This window comes from Rhodnius prolixus, unplaced genomic scaffold (assembly GCF_049639745.1).
Source record: "Rhodnius prolixus isolate KJV_2025 unplaced genomic scaffold, Rpr scaffold_1, whole genome shotgun sequence".
NCBI lineage: Eukaryota > Metazoa > Arthropoda > Insecta > Hemiptera > Reduviidae > Rhodnius > Rhodnius prolixus.
Genome location: NW_027411581.1, coordinates 28,827 through 45,332, shown reverse-complemented (window position 1 = coordinate 45,332; position 16,506 = coordinate 28,827). Strand labels below are relative to the sequence as shown.

Genomic DNA, 16,506 nt, shown 5'->3' with positions numbered 1-16,506 from the left:
AATTATTCCAGTATTTTACTATAATAATTGTTGTTGAATAATCTACTTGTGTGTTATTTGTGCTCACGAATATTTCGGTAAGACGAATTCAAGTCTGAAATATTGTTTTAAATCCTCCGTGATTCAAATTTAAACAGTAGCCGACTCTAACTTTGTCTTTTTCTACTTTAACATGCATGTACATATATGTGACTACTCTGAATAAAGGGCATATTAAAGATAAATCCGAAGAATAATTTGGATTAGAGTTAAAATAAAGTACCTATTTAAAAACGAAGATATAATATACATTCTATCATAATTATAACCAAATAATATTATGAACGAACTGGCCAGCATAAGGGTCTGTGACATCTAATAAATTCTAAAAAATGTGAAGGAAAAGTTAATGCAGCAAAATTACTTAAATTATATGAACTAAGCATGAATGAAATGTTGGGTACTAGCTGATTTGTGTACCTTTTGGCGTTTAATCAACTCTTATACTTAACATTTTAAACTGTAAGTTTTTGTTAAGAAGTAATTAATTAGTGTAATCAATTTATCATTATTTGATGCATAAATTTGTGCATCGAATTATATAAATGCTTGATTGTAAGCATTTTCTTTCATGATGGTATTTATTTTTGTTTTAGATTCTGTTAATATATCAGTAGATGAAGAAAGTATAGCGCACCGTATTTGGACAGCCCGGAGCACAAAGTTTTTCTTGGAACTCTTTAAGGAGCGCAAAAGCAAATTCCGAGATCCAAAAATTAAAAAAAGGACTTTGTGGACGGATATTATGCAAGAAATGCATAAAATCGGTTATACGGAAGTAAACGAGGATATTCTTGACCGAAAGTTACGAAATTTAAAGAAAACTTACCGTTCTATTAAAGATAATAATAATAAAAGTTCAACAGGAAGAAAGAGAATAACATGGGAATATTATGACATTTTTGAAGAACTCTTTTCTAACGATCGGACCATAAACTACGGTTCGACAATATCCTCGTTAGTTCCAGCCACAGATCAGCCATCTGCAATAGTGCCAGCACCTAGCAGCATTCTAACAAACTTTTGCAGATCCACACCTTCTCCATCTACTCCATCTCTACAGTCGAGTGCAAGATTTTCGCTATGGCCCAATCTGATTGATGCTGATTCATTTATAGAATCAAATACTGATGTTAATAATTCTAATATTACCTGAGAAAATGAATGTTTAAACGATAGACCGAGTTCAGCAGATTCGGTATATTCTGCTTCATTTAAAAAAAAAAAAAAAAGAGATACAAAGGAGAGCTACAATTTAAGAAAAAAATTAGTTGCAGTTAAAGAGGAACGCATAAAAGCAATAGAACAGTTGAGAAAAAGTGTCTAAGAAAATAATTCGATTCAAAGAGAAAGAAATGAACTTTTAAAAAAATTTATTGAAAAAATGTAACATTAAAATATTGTAATTATAAAATTGTTTTTATAATACACGTAACTTTTTTGTAGTGATCATCGCTCCGTCAAAGTAGCGATGAAAAGATCTTTTTTTCGGTATTTGGTTCGGTTCGGCATTTGTGCTGAAGAAGTGGATTCTGGTCGATCGTTAACTGTCGAAAAAGTGGACTTTTTTTGAATACACGTGCATTGTGCATTCTTCCCGGCATACCAATAAATACATCAATAAAACGTGCGGAATGATCACAAACTCCTGCAAAACAATGTTTTTTATCACTATAAATTAATAATGATGTTTAACTTTACTTTTAACTTAAAAAATATTAAATGTTTTCCTTTACCTTGTAATATAATCGAATGATATTGTTTTCTGTTATAAAAATCAATAGCATTTCTAACTGGTTGCTTTATCGGGATATGGCATCCATCAATGGCACCAATAACGTTACTTATGCCATAAGAACGTTCTTCAAATACCTAAATTATTAAATGATAAAATTCCTAATTAACAATATGTTTGCATGGTCATGAAAATAAAATATATATTAAACATATAAAATATAAATTCTTGACATAGCTTGTTGTTCGGCATTTGGCCATTATATGTATTGTGGCATTAATTCTGCTAAAGCATTAACGATGCTTTTAAAAATACCATGTCCAGAGCTTGTCGGTATACCGAACCGATCACCAACTGCGAGAAATGACTGGCTTACTCAGCAACCAAATTGTAAATAATATCCTCTTTGAAAGAGTAATATTATAATTTGGTTGTATATCAGCTTTTACAAAATGATTTCCAATTACATTTATCAATGTCTGAAATACATACATTGTATAAATTATGAATGTATTTAACATTTTATTATAATTTTACTTACAAAAATATGTATACTAATATGTACGTATTATGCATATACAATTGAGAGATAATTTAAACCCATGTACATACCTCAAAAGTAATTGGAGACATTCTAAAATGTTCTTTAAATTGTAAATCCGTGTAGGACGGAATAGTGACTTGATAATATTCTGCATTCCGCGATTTTTCAGGCCCACGTTTTCTACCATGCAACATTTCAATTTCTGGCAGCGGTATAATAAGATGGACAATATTTCTAATAATATTTACGTCCAGTCCATCATCAATCATGAATTGATAAATTATATTATTCATTTTTTATAATAATTGATTTTCACTAAACAATTCGAAAAAAGATTTCGTCAATTTCAAAGGACAATTTAATGCGATAATTTTTCAAGGTAAAGGCAAACATTTAATATTTTTTAAGTTAAGGGTAAAATTAAACATATTAATATACGTACATTTTATCATAATTATAACAAAAAAATATTATGAATGAACTTGCCAGCATAAGGGTGTGTAACATGTAATAAATTCTAAAAAATATGAAGGAAAAGTTAGTGCAGTAAAATGACTTAAATGATATGAATAAATTATTAAAGAAATGATGGGTACTTACTGATTTGTATTCTTTTTGGCGTTTAATCAACCCTTACACCTAACTTTTTAAACTGTATTTTTGTTAAGGAGATTATTGATATATTTATTAGTATAATTATAACATAGAAATATTATGAATGAACTGGCCAGCATAAGGGTCTGTAACATGTAATAAATTCTAAAAAATATGAAGGAAAAGTTAGTGCAGTAAAATGACTTAAATGATATGAATAAAGTATTAAAGAAATAATGGGTACTTACTGATTTGTATTCTTTTTGGCGCTTAATCAACCCTTACACCTAACTTTTTAAACTGTATTTTTGTTAAGGAGATTATTGATATATTTATTAGCATGCCGGTACCCGGGAAGAATGCACGATGCGCGTGAGGTTATGTTTAGGTTGTATTAAGTAGCAGAGCGTTCAGAGAAATAAAGCGCTCCCTTTGGTAGCGATCTGGTAGCGCTCTTGTCCGCTGAATGCGACCATTGTTGCGGTATATTGAAGAGAGGTAGCGCGTTTAGACTTGTAAAATTGTATCATATGGGAAGTAAATAGATTAAAGGGAAGAGGAGATAGATAGAAATAAGTTTTGATTTAGAGTTTGTATTAGATAAATTAAAGGATTATTTGAAAGAATTGGGAAGAGTATTAATATTAATGAAATGATTTGAGAGGAGTTTGGGTGTTGGCCAGTAGTGATGGGCTATTTGAGCGGACTCGTTGCAGTGGTACGAGTTGATTCAAATGCCTATTTAAAAAAAAAGTGATTCCGCCCCGCTGCAAAAAATTGAGGTAAATTAAAATGAAAATGAGGCAGGAAGGATTAAACATAAGAAGAAATGTGACGGAATTTAGTAAAATATATGATTAAAAGTTAGGTTTGCCATTTAATAAGAAAAGTATATTTGTTGAAGACACATTAAGTACTATCCCTAATTTGCAATTGCTGTGATAAATATAAAATGAAGAAGGTAAGAGAAAAATAGGCTACTGAAATATAAATTAAAGCAATGCAGTTTTATGATTATCTAGCTTGACTGGAGTTAACTTGCTTCAATTGAAGAGGATTGAAGATAGAGAAAGGGAAATGGGTAGGAAATTATTGCATAGAAATTGTAACTGTTGATAAAATAACGAGGTAACGAGGACTGACTCCTCCTGCATACTAGATCATTGTGTGTTTATATTTTATTTGAAATTGTTGGTATTTTATAAGAGTAATGGAGAAAAAGAAAGAAATTTGAAAAATGAAAATGATGTTAAGAAAGCGTTATAATGTTTTTTGTATTGAAATGAAAGGAATATTTAAGTAAAAAATATTTCCAATCGATGAATGTTTGTGAAATAGATGAAGTGTGGGAGGGATGGTGAAAAGGAGTGTAATAGGGGGGGGGTCAATTAATATAAAACAAAGTGTTGGACCATTCCAATTTTAATTTAGTTGAAGAAGGATCAGGGGTGGGGGACACCACCAACACTTGAAATACCCTTAGAAAAAATATAATTTATGTTTATTTAACAATTAAGGTATAAATGACAACGTTTACAATGCACTTAACAAAAGGAATAAAGTCTATATTACAATTAAAGAATAAATGACAACTTACAATGCACTTAACAAAATGAATAAATTCTATATTTAATTCTTTCTTAATTACTAGACACGGTATTGGGGATAATTATTCAAGGAACAATTAATATAACGAGAGTTCTGACTCTCTTTTAGCGCTAATACCAGGCACGGTATTGGAAAGGATAGTTTTGACAATGTATTAAATGTACAGGGCTGTGCACAGGGAATTCTCTAGTTACAAATACCATACAGGTATCCTGACATAAATTATTATTGGAATCATCAGAACCCCATACGGGGGTGGCAAGTAATTTTCTCTTAATAATGAATGTACAAGACTTACATACATGTCAGATACAGAAGGTACAATAAATGATAACAATATGGCCATTAAAGTCCAATTCTTAACAGACAATCTCTCCTCATTAGCACTGGCACATGTTCCTCCGGCGGAAGGACGCCATCAATTTGGCGGACCGACGCACAGCACTCAAAGTCAGTCTGCAGTTCCATCTCTGTTGAGGTGCCCAAGGGCAACTGAACTTCCTTGCACTGGCCACCATCACCACTATGTCCAAACTACCAATGCTGCCAACGGACAATTGACGCTCAAAGAAAATTCTGGTCAAGGGGGGCCGCAACTCCTTGCGAGGATCCAACAGTACACGTAACTTGGTGGTCCTGACAAGGACCAGTTACAAAAATACATCGGCCCACGAATCGCTTATGGCGCTCCCCAGCGGGGAAACCACACAGTTGAGTGGCCCTGAAAAAGGGCGATCTCGATGTTGGGTAAGGCCGCCCCGAGAATAGCTTGAAGACAGCGCGAGCCCACAGAATAAGTGAAGTGAGAGGCCCTGAAAAGGGCCGTAAGCTAATACCAGTCAACCGGCTTTGGGAGCCCCGGCAGTGTGGCCAGCACCCCGATAAACCCCGGTACCAATTGGCCTGGTCCTCGCTCGTATCTCACTCTGTGGTAGCGCTGGTGATTCTGCTTGCCTCTGAATACTGCACTTTCTTCTTTCTTCAATATATATGCAATAAGTGATGGATATTTTTTTTCTGGTCCGGTACAGAGATCCAGGTGGTTTTTAAAGTAAGGCCCAGTCAGCAACCTTCAAGCTTGTGTAGCCATTGTTGATGTTTCCATGTTTAAAAATTTTCTTTGACTGATGCAGACACGGCCGATTCTGCCCTTTATATAGCAAAGCCGACCGTGCCGTGCGCTGGCGACGCGACTGTTTCGCTATCTCTGAACCGTCCAAAGAACCAAACTGCCATTCCAGAGTGTTGAGAAAGACTTTTAAAATGGGCTATTTGCCTCTTTTTCTATTTTTTTTTATTTATTAAAAAAAACATAAATACATATAAAAATACATTGCTTATATTTACAAAAATTATGTAGCTGTTCAATTATATAGCAAAGTAAAGTTGGGGTTCCAACAGTGATTATTTGGTTAATGTTTTCGTTAGGGACTGCAGTTAAGAGATGATGGACATATTTGTACATAAATGGTATTTGAAAGGAAAGTTGTTTAAGGCAAGTGTGAAGTATTGTGTGATTATGATGTCCGTTAATATTGGGCTGAGACAAGTTGCGATGGCTACGCGGAAATTTTGTTTGTAGAAATGTTGTTTGTAGGAAAAATAGCCTCGGTGACAAGAATGTTTGAAAAGTTGTAGAAAGTTGTGAAGCGGTATCTGTGTGTATTGTTTTATGGTGTTGCATTTTTTGGGAATTATGTTGAGTACTAATTGTGTACTCTTTAACAAAAACTTACAGTTTAAAATGTTAAGCATAAGGGTTGATTGAACGCCAAAAGGTACACAAATCAGCAAGTACCCAACATTTCATTAACACTTCATTGATATTATTTAAGTAATTTTACTGCATTAATTTTCATTAATATTTTTTAGAATTTATTAGATGTCACAGACGCTTATGCTCGCCATTTTCATCTACAAAATATTTGTTCCAAGTAGCACTGTAGATTGATTGTAATATCTATTTATCTATAATAATCAAACTAATAATAACAGGTTAAAAAGAAAAACGTGATAAAAAATAAAAAAAATTACTAGGCTAAAAAATTCAAAAACTTTATTCAAAAAATGCTTACACCAATATACATCAATGATTTTGTTTATTTTATTTATTTATTTTTATTTTTATTTTTAAATAAAAATCGTAGGTTTAAGTTCATTCTTCGATTAAACTAATTGTTACTTTATGCAGTAGTCAAACGTTGATAATTATTAAAACTGTCCGGTAGGACAGTTGTATAAGGGTTGATCATCAAAAACTGCACGAAAAAGCGTTAGGTTTAAAAACACCCAACTTTGACAATTTTTTTCTCTTTTTCTATAAAAGATAAAATTCCCAAATTTTCTTTAAAATATAGGGCAAATCCTCCTTTATGACTGTAATTTTTTTGCAACAAGCTAGATTTGATAGATATTGAGAAAAAAGATGCTCAAAATGAGCAAAAACGGCATTTTCAAAAAATGTTCTTGTTCTTGTTCTTCTTGTTCTTCTTGTTGTTGTTACCTTTTTTGTAAACAACGTAGCGCCTAAACGCGTGAACCGATTTTCATGAATGAGATGTCATTCGATTCGGAATTTTATGTAGATGTGCCTTTTGGGGGTCGCGACGCTGTACATGGAATGGGAGAGGAGTTAGCCCCTTTTATGTAAGGCCCCCTCCAAAATTATTATCATTAATTACTCTGTAAATCTTAGCCCGATTTTGATAAAATTTGGTAGGATGACAGGGTTTGGGCTCCCCTACCTAACATTAAAGCGACGATCTGCTCTTACACTTGTTAAGGGGAAGTATAGCAATCGTTTCAAATTATCGAAACGTAAACCGATTTTCATGAATAAAGTGTCATTCGAATCGAAATTTTGTACAGATTTGCACTTTAAAAGTCTCGACGCTGTGCCTCATAAGGAGGGGAGTTTGCCCCACCCAAGTAAGGCCTTTTCTAAAACTATTATTACCAATATTTCTATAACGGTTAGTCCGATTTTGATAAAATTTAGTAAGAAGAAGTGGTTAAAGCTCCTCTACGTGGCTGTGAAGTGCCATCATGCTCTTACACCTACTAAGAGGAAGTATTGCAATCGTTAAAATTTTCAATGAGTGAACCGATTTTCATCAATGAATTGTAGTTCGATTCAAAATCTTTGCCTCTTTGCCTTTTAGGGAGAAGTACTGTAATCGCAGTTTATTTTTCTTACTCCTCTTAAAGGGAAGTACTGAAATCGCAGTTTAATTTTGCTATTTACGTACAAATTACCTTCCTATTTTATTCAAAACGCTTTCTCAAAAAAATTGTTATTGAGGATGGTTTGGGGACCGCAAATATAATCATTCTTTAAAAAGATCTGTCCAGTGGTAGTAACTCCGACTTAACACCTTTTCAGGTTATAATGATAAAATTAAATTTATTATTCCCAATTTTAATAAAATCTGAAAAGCAGATATGTAACTTTGCAAAACATACAAAAAAGAAAATCTATCCAAAAGGTACAAAAATCTCTTTAACAAAAACTTACAGTTTAAAATGTTAAGTATAAGGGTTGATTAAACGCCAAAAGGTACACAAATCAGCTAGTACCCAACATTTCATTGATATTATTTTAAGTAATTTTACTACATTAATTTTCATTAATATTTTTTTGAATTTATTAGATGTTTCACAGACCCTTATGCTGGCCAGTTCATTCATTTTCTTTTTCTTTTCTTTTATGATTTAAGTCGCGTCAACATCAAGGTTATTGGCGCCCGGAGCTTTTTTCAGTGCACTGCCGGCCTCCGGACAGTGTTCTCTCGTTACAGACAACTCTGTCCATCACCCGGACAGTGAGCTGTAAGAAGCTCTTAGAAAGAGAAAATCTAAGGGTCAGCAGCTGGATTCGAATCCGGAACCTCCACGTGGGAATCCAATATGCTAACCGCATAGCTAATCCCTTCCCTTCGTTCATTCATAATATTTTATTTTTTTGTTATAATTATGATAAAATGTATATTATATTTTCGTAATTAAATAGGTACTTTATTTTAGCTTTATTCCAAATTATTCTTCTGATTTATCTTTATTATGCTCTTTATTCTGAATAGTCACATATATCGTATGTATGTACATGCACGTTAAAGTAAAAAAAGACAAAGGCAGAGTCGGCTACTATTTAAATTTGAATCACGGATTTAAAACAATATTTCAGTCTAGAATTCGTCTTTCCGAAGTATTTGTGAGCACAAATAACGCGTAGGTAATATCAAGTAAATTATTCAACAATAATTATTCATTTCTCAATTGTAATTTAATGTAGTCCCTCTAATTTTACTTATAGTAAAATACTGGAATAATTATGTTAGCTGTCATAAAAATATGCATATCTTATTTATCTTATTACAGTCATTCTAAGTTAAATGGTGTTCTACTTGAACAAATATTTTGTAGATTAAAATGGCCAGCATAAGGGTCTGTGAAACATCTAATAAATTCAAAAAAATATTAATGAAAATTAATGTAGTAAAATTACTTAAAATAATATCAATGAAATGTTGGGTACTAGCTGATTTGTGTACCTTTTGGCGTTTAATCAACCCTTATACTTAACATTTTAAACTGTAAGTTTTTGTTATAGATAATAATTAATCTGACTTTATCATAAATAATATAGTTTTCTTCAATTACATTTTCAATCTAGGTTTTCTTTCCACAATGTTGTACATACGTAATATAAAATAAATAAGTTATTCATTTTTTACTAGCTTGCTGCCTTCATCAAAGACTCGTTATGATGCATTTTTGGATTATTATTCAAGTTTTCTAAAATAAGAGAATTTAATAGTAATTGTTATAATTTGTATCATTTTGCTTCAGTAGAACATTTTTATGAAATGTATTTTCTTAAACTTGTACATTTCATTTTTGCTGTTAGTATGAAGAAGTTTACATTAACAGCTAAGGGAAACCCCACCTCCTGCCCACATAGCTGTCATGGTTAAGTAAGCCATTCTTACACCGGATCATACGAGAATCAAACGTATTTCATTATTGTATTTTATGAATTTTATAGTTTTTAATTGTTCATTTTTGGGTCTATTCATTCTCTTTAACTTAATACCACTCATTGATAATGAATGTAAGTGTTGTTTTCAATGGTAAAAATTATTCAACTATTTCACTTTTTACTTGATTTTGATTTACGGAACTTATTATTATTTATTATTTGTTGCATTATTATTCTTTATTTTAAAAAAAGTATTAATAATTGAAAGAAAAAGTAAAAATGATCAATTATAACTTCACTTGTAAATGTACGCGCATAGGGCCAGGTCATGCTTTCTATCGGATTTTGGTGGTACTGCACTGCTGCAATTGTGAGATGTGTATGGGAGCAATGAATAGATTTTTATTTTAAATTATGACCATTATTGACCAATAATGTACATATTTCTATTACTTCTTTCATTTATTTAAGATTAAATTATAATTTATGAATGCATTTATTTCTACAATTTTACTTTTGTTAATTGTATTAAAACTGTCCGATCGTCAAAAACTGCACGAAAAAGCGTAACGTTGAAAAACACCCAAATTTGACAATTTTTTTCTCTTTTTCTATAAAAGATAAAATTCCCAAATTTTCTTTAAAATAAAGGGCAAACCCTCCTTTATGACTGTAATTTTTTGCAACAATCCAGATCTAATAGGTTTCGAGAAAAAAGTTGCCGAAAATGAGCAAAAATGACATTTATAGAAATAGTTGTTGTTCTTGTTGTTGTTGTTGTTGTTGTTACCTTTTTTGTAAACAACGTAGCGCCTAATCGCGTGAACCGATTTTCATGAATGAGGTGTCATTCGATTCGGAATTTATGTAGATGTGTCTTTTGGGGGTCTCGACCCTGTACATCGAATGGGAGAGGAGTTAGCCCTCTTTATGTAAGGCCCCCTCCAAAATTATTATTACTAATTACTCATTAAAGATTTTGAATCGAACGACAATTTATTGATGAAAATCGGTTCACTCATTGATAATATTAACGATTGCAATACTTTCTCTTAGTAGGTGTAAGAGCATGATGGCACTTAACAGCCACGTAGAGGAGCTTTAACCACTTCTTCGTGCTAAATTTTATCAAAATCGGACTAAGCGTTTCAGAAATATTGGTAATAATCGTTTTAGAAAGGGCCTTACTTGTGAGGGGGAAACTCCCCTCCTTATGAGGCATAGCGTCGAGACTTTAAAAGTGCAAATCTGTAGAATATTTCGATTGGAATGACACTTGATTGATGAAAATCGGTCATGAAAGTCGATAATTTTAAACGATTGCTATACTCCCCCTTAAAAAGTGTAAGAGCTGAAAGTCGCTCTGATGTTACGTAGGGTAGCCCTAACCCTATCATCCTACCAAATTTTATCATAATCGGGCCAAGATTTACAGAGCAATTAGTAATAATAATTTTGGAGGGGGCCTTACATAAATGGGGCTAACTCCTCTCCCATTCGATGTACAGCGTCGAGACCCCCAAAAGGCAAATGTACATAAAATTCCGAATCGAATGACCTGATTCATGAAAATCGGTTCGCGCGTTTAGGCGCTACGTTGTTTAGAAAAAAGGTAACAACAACATCAACAACAAGAAACAAGAGCAATTTTTGAAAATGCCGTTTTTGCTCATTTTCAGCAACTTTTTTCTCGTAATATATTAAATCTGGGTTTTGCCAAAAAAATTACAGTTATAAAGGAGGAATTGCCCTAAATTTTAAAAGAAATTTGAGAATTTTATCTTTAATAGAAAAAGAGAAAAAAATTGTCAAAGTTGGGTGTTTTTCAACGTTACGCTTTTTTGTGCAGTTTTTGACGATCAACCCTTATACAACTGTCCTACCGGACAGTTTTAATCTATGTTGGTTGCAGAGGGATGAAAGATGGAAGGAGATGAGTAAATGTTTGTGTGGTATTATGAATTTGCCTTTAAGTCGTAAGGAATTTTGAAGATTATACTGGTTGTTGGATAAGGGCTGTAGAATGTTGGGTAAATATTTGGTAAGTTGATAGGTGGGTGAACATATGAAAGAGATGATGGGCCTAAGAGGGAAGTTATGTTTATGTGTTTTAAGCAAGCGATAGATTATTGGAGCTAATGGGGAGTTGTTGATTAAGGATTTTGGTTCTAATGTGTTAATAAAGCCGTGATTGAAAATGCAGTTAATAAGTTGTATAGTGATTTTATTGATTGTATTGGTAGGATGGTTTTTGAGTTTTGTACATATTATGTATGTTTGTGGGAAATGAGTTGTAGGATTTTACTTTGATAATAAGTTTTTTTAATTGCTACCGTTTGATTAGTTTTGTGAGAGGGTAGGATTAATATGTCCGGGTTATTGGTTAAGTAAGTGTGTGTTTGGTTGGATAGTTTGTGAAGTAAGTGGTGTGTTTGTGTATGTTGTTGTTTGTGGTGCATGTACACAGTTAGTAATGGCGTTAATTGATTGCGATGGGATAAGATGCCTATCACTGTGTATTATGAATAAATAATAAGGTATATTGAAGGCTACTAGTGAAATGAAAAGTTGTAACGTTTTTGACATTGTGATCCATGGCAAATTTAGGACAGAAATTGACTAAGATTTTGAGGAATTGCTGTGTGAGTTAAATTGACTAAGGAATTTTCTTTTGTTAGCAGAGATTGTTTCTTTGGCTATAGCAGACTTAACTTTTTGATGAGATTTGTTTTGTTGTGATTAAAAATTTGATTGTGGGGTGATAGTTGTGTTGGTTGAAAATGTTTTATGATATTGGCTGGAATAAGTTGATGTGCAGGAGATTTGTGTAAGTGAATCGGTTTGTTGATTTGTTAAAGGTTGCAATAGCAGATTTTAATTTGAATATTTAAGAAGCTTTTTTGAAAGTTGTGTGTGGACTTAATGATAGATTGCGTAAATTTGTGTACATGACTGGCCCACGATTTCAATAAGATTCAAGAGCAAATTGGAGAGTAATGTGTTTGTAAAATGGCATATTAGCACTAATATTTGTGGCTGTTAGTTTGTGTAACTCAAGCAAGCTGCCTAGCGACGTAAGTTTGAATAATTATAAAGAATTTATTGTATTTTACTGTTTATTTTTGTATTACTGGTTTTTTTTTTTCTATGTTAATGACTGTGAAAATTGTTTTGTACTTGTAATATGGAGGCACTGAAGAGGACAATATATTTGTGGAAAGGTTGGGAAAAAGAGGAGTTGTTTTATTTGAGCGATTGATGGGAAATGTTGGATGGTAAATTGTTGATAATTTGTTATATTTGTATTAGATGGTTATTTTATGTATTTTGTTGAAGTGAAAAAAGTATGTAGGAAATGGATGTAATAATTTAGAAGAAAGTGGAAGAGAAGAAGTTGTAGTGACAAATGATCGATATGTAATGACGGGTCGATATGGACATAGCAACGTGCAAAAAAAGGTTATAGAGTAACCTAGCTGGGGTGAGCAATATAAGTTTATTTGTATTATTATTACAAAAATATAGTGTTCTATCGAGCTGTGTGTTATTTCCTTGTTTGTTTCACCACATTACAAAAAAGTGATGATGGAAGGTGAAAATTGTGAAAAGTAGGAAAAAGGAAATGTTAATGAGTTTGTTTATTGAAATTTGATGTTTTTCTCGTTAGTTGGAAGTTAAATTGGTTGTTGGATGTGTTAGTGAAGCATTAAAAATATGTAATAATAATAAGGAGAAGGATATGATGTATAGTAAAGTAAAGTATACATTTGTAATAAGTTTTATGGAAGGAAGTAGTTTTGTTGAAGTAGGAGTGAATTATAGAGAGGGAGTGAGTAGATGAAATTAGAATTGAGAAATGAATAATTTATGGTGAAGAATGAAGTGAGCATATTTTCATTGAGACAAAGCGGGACAAATGAGAATTAGAATTTAGTTATATATATTTTATTGTATACCTGCAGAAAAATGTATTTATTATTAATTGTTGGTAACTGTTGTATACTTATGTGGCCGAGGGATGTAGTCCAGTATAGAAGCTATTTTTTTTCACCGCTCGAAGGTACACGTAACTTGGTGGTCCTGACAAGGACCAGTTACAAAAATATATCGGCCCACGAATCGCTTATGGCGCTCCCCAGCGGGGAAACCACATAGTTGAGTGGCCCTGAAGTGAAGTGAGAGGCCCTGAAAAGGGCCGTAAGGTAATACCAGTGAACCGGCTTTGGGAGCCCCGGCAGTGTGGCCAGCACCCCGATAAACCCCGGTACCAATTGGCCTGGTCCTCGCTCGTATCTCACTCTGTGGTAGCGCTGGTGATTCTGCTTGCCTCTGTAGCTGGTGTACTAATGCGGCTCTTTCTACTGCACTTTCTTCTTTCTTCAATATATATTTACCGTCGAAAGAAGCAAACTGCCATTCCAGAGTGTTGAGAAAGACTTTTAAAATGGGCTATTTGCCTCTTTATCTATTTTATTTTTATTTATTAAAAAAAACATATATACATATAAAAATACATTGCTTATATTTAAAAAAATTATGTAGCTGTTCAATTATATAGGAAAGTAAAGTTGGGGTTCCAACAGTAACTATAAAAATATTTGTAAAAAATAATATTTGAACATGATGATTTTTAATGAAATAAAATTTTTGATTTAAAAAAAATTGTGATTTTCTTTGACGGTGATATTTTTGATTGGAGTGAATACTCTGCAATAGATTGGGATCATTTATTAAAATGTGTTGAAATATTTGACATGAATTGGTGAAATTATATTTTACACTTAATATAGATTTAAAAGTTTTAATGTTGAACTGCATTTTTTCAGTTGTCCATATTTTATTGATACTAGAAAAAAGATGTTCTCTTGCTGCATTTGTTGGTGGAAGGGAGAGCAGGAATTCTAGAATTTTCAAAATATTTTGATAAGGAATATTATTGTGTTTAAAATGAAGGAATAACTCTGTCCATTTTTGACTGTTTCCACATTTGCAGACAAGCCTTTTTACCAATGACACCTCATGAAAAAGATAATTTTGGCAAAGTTACTAATATATTGAAAAGATTTTTGCACATATTATGTGAATTAAGCCGAGACGTAAGGACAATGATGGAACACCAGCGAGTAAATCTAACTCGGTACATTGCCTGATTTAGTTTACTCTGCATGCATTTGATGTGTTTTTTGAATGTATTTTTTATTTATTTATATTCACCATAATTTGTGTTTTGTTGTATTGTGATGATTTTTGTTGGAGAATAAAAGATAATTGAGTTGATATAGTTAAAGAAGAAAGTTGATATTGTATTTATGTAGATTGAATATAATAGAAATGTTGTTATTATTATTGTAAGAGAAATAGTTGTTATGAATTTTGTTTTAAGTATGATTTTTGAAGAAAGTTTATGAGAATAAATGATTAAGTGAGTATTTGAAGAAATAAATGTTGAGAAGGAGCGAGTATAAAGCCCGACCCCAACCCGGTGAAGAGGCATTTGACTAGTAAGGGAGAATACAAGCGGACCGTACGGGAATCAATGTAGATTTAATTGTAATTTTTGAATAGAAATAAATTTGTGATAATTTTTGTTTTGTTTAATAATTTAGTTAAAGTCGATGGGATTGTTTGATGAATGTTTTTATTATGAAAAAAGTAAATGAATGAATTGAATTTTGATATATGTAGATAGAGTGCGTAAAAAAAGTTTACATATTTGTGTTTTATCTCGGTGGGAAAGGATATGTGAAGTGGCTTGTTTGATTAATGTTTGGAATGTTAGGATATGAAAATGGTTGATTATTTAATTTAAGTATTAATGTGCGTTGTGACACATGAAATACGTAAGATGAGAGCGACGTTGTGCTGTTACAGTTTTTAAGGGGAAGTATAGGAATGGTTTTAAATTATGGACAAGTGAAGAGATTTGAATGAATTGGAATGTAAATATTGTGGAGATTTGCACTTTTAAAGTGTGGAGGAGGGGAGTTTGGCCGACCGTTTGTAAAACTATGATTAGGAATATTTGTAAAAGGGTTTGTGGGATTTTGATAAAATTTAGCAGGAAGTAGTGATTAAAGGTGCTGTAGGTGGCTGTGAAGTGCGATGATGCTGTTACAGGTACTAAGAGGAAGTAGTGAATGAGTGAAGGGATTTACATGAATGAATTGTGGTTGGATTGAAAATGATTGCCTTTTAGGGAGCAGTAGTGTAATTGGAGTTTATTTTTGTTACTGCTTTTAAAAGGAAGTAGTGAAATGGGAGTTTAATTTTGTGTATCTTTTGGCGTTTAATCAACCCTTATAGTTGAGTTTTGAAAGTGTAAGTTTTTGTTGAGGAGATACATATATTTAGTAAGAATAGTTTGAGATTTTGACTGTAATAAGTGTTTATTTTGAAAATTTGTGAAATATTGTGGGGTATGTAGACACTGTATGTATATTATAGAAATTTGTGAATATAGAAATATAGTTGAGAATTTGTATGAATGTATAAAATTGATTGTACATTGATGAAATATGATGAAGAAAGAATTAAAGTATGATGTGTGTAGTGAGTGGTATGTTTTGTGAGGGAAGTAGAAGTGGTTGTGTAGTGTGTGAAGTTTGATTGAAATATGTTTGAAAAAAATGAATTTGGTTGTTGATGAATGTGTGTATAATTTGAGGAAAGTTTGTTTGTTTGTTGGTTGGAGTAGTTTATTTGATGCGTGATTATGGCGCGAGTTTGGTGAAATTGTAACCAGATGGAAGGTTTGAGTGAGTGTGTTTTGGTTGTTTAATGTTTTTGAATGTAGTGAAATTGGGTATTTTGATTAATATTAGTGTTTAAAGAATAGTACTGTTATGATTAGTTGTTTGTATTGATTATGAATATTGAGAATATACTATGTTTGTTATTTGATTGATATAAAAAAAGAAATGTATATTTTTGTGGATGATACTATGTAAATTTTTGAAGAATTAAATGAATATAGTGAAGGAAAATAGTTATTTTTTGATTGTGTAAAAA

General features: G+C 32.1%; 1 protein-coding gene and 1 long non-coding RNA gene across 5 annotated transcripts; one reads left to right on the top strand and one right to left on the bottom strand.

Annotated features, from left to right (window-relative positions):
* Positions 1–1,397: 1,397 nt before the first annotated feature.
* Positions 1,398–3,330, bottom strand: LOC141451617 (uncharacterized). Of its 4 annotated transcripts, none has more exons than XR_012456956.1 (6): positions 3,161–3,330; positions 2,919–3,058; positions 2,761–2,835; positions 2,387–2,633; positions 1,776–2,253; positions 1,398–1,687 (listed from the first exon to the last, which is right to left on the bottom strand). XR_012456956.1 is itself a non-coding variant. In XM_074123080.1 (6 exons), the coding sequence occupies exons 4-5, from the start codon at positions 2,609–2,611 to the stop codon at positions 2,122–2,124; spliced, it is 357 nt and encodes a 118-aa protein (XP_073979181.1). In that variant the 5' UTR covers positions 2,612–2,633; positions 2,761–2,835; positions 2,919–3,077; positions 3,161–3,319; the 3' UTR covers positions 1,398–1,687; positions 1,776–2,121. The 4 variants fall into 4 exon arrangements, 3 of the variants coding, with proteins under 3 accessions (XP_073979181.1, XP_073979182.1, XP_073979186.1); XM_074123080.1 differs by having other exon boundaries at positions 2,919–3,077; positions 3,161–3,319; XM_074123081.1 differs by having other exon boundaries at positions 2,805–2,835; positions 2,919–3,077; positions 3,161–3,319.
* Positions 3,331–16,068, top strand: LOC141451628 (uncharacterized). The gene is made up of 2 exons (XR_012456962.1): positions 3,331–3,993; positions 14,492–16,068. It is a non-coding gene; the product is annotated as an uncharacterized lncRNA (long non-coding RNA).
* Positions 16,069–16,506: the final 438 nt, after the last annotated feature.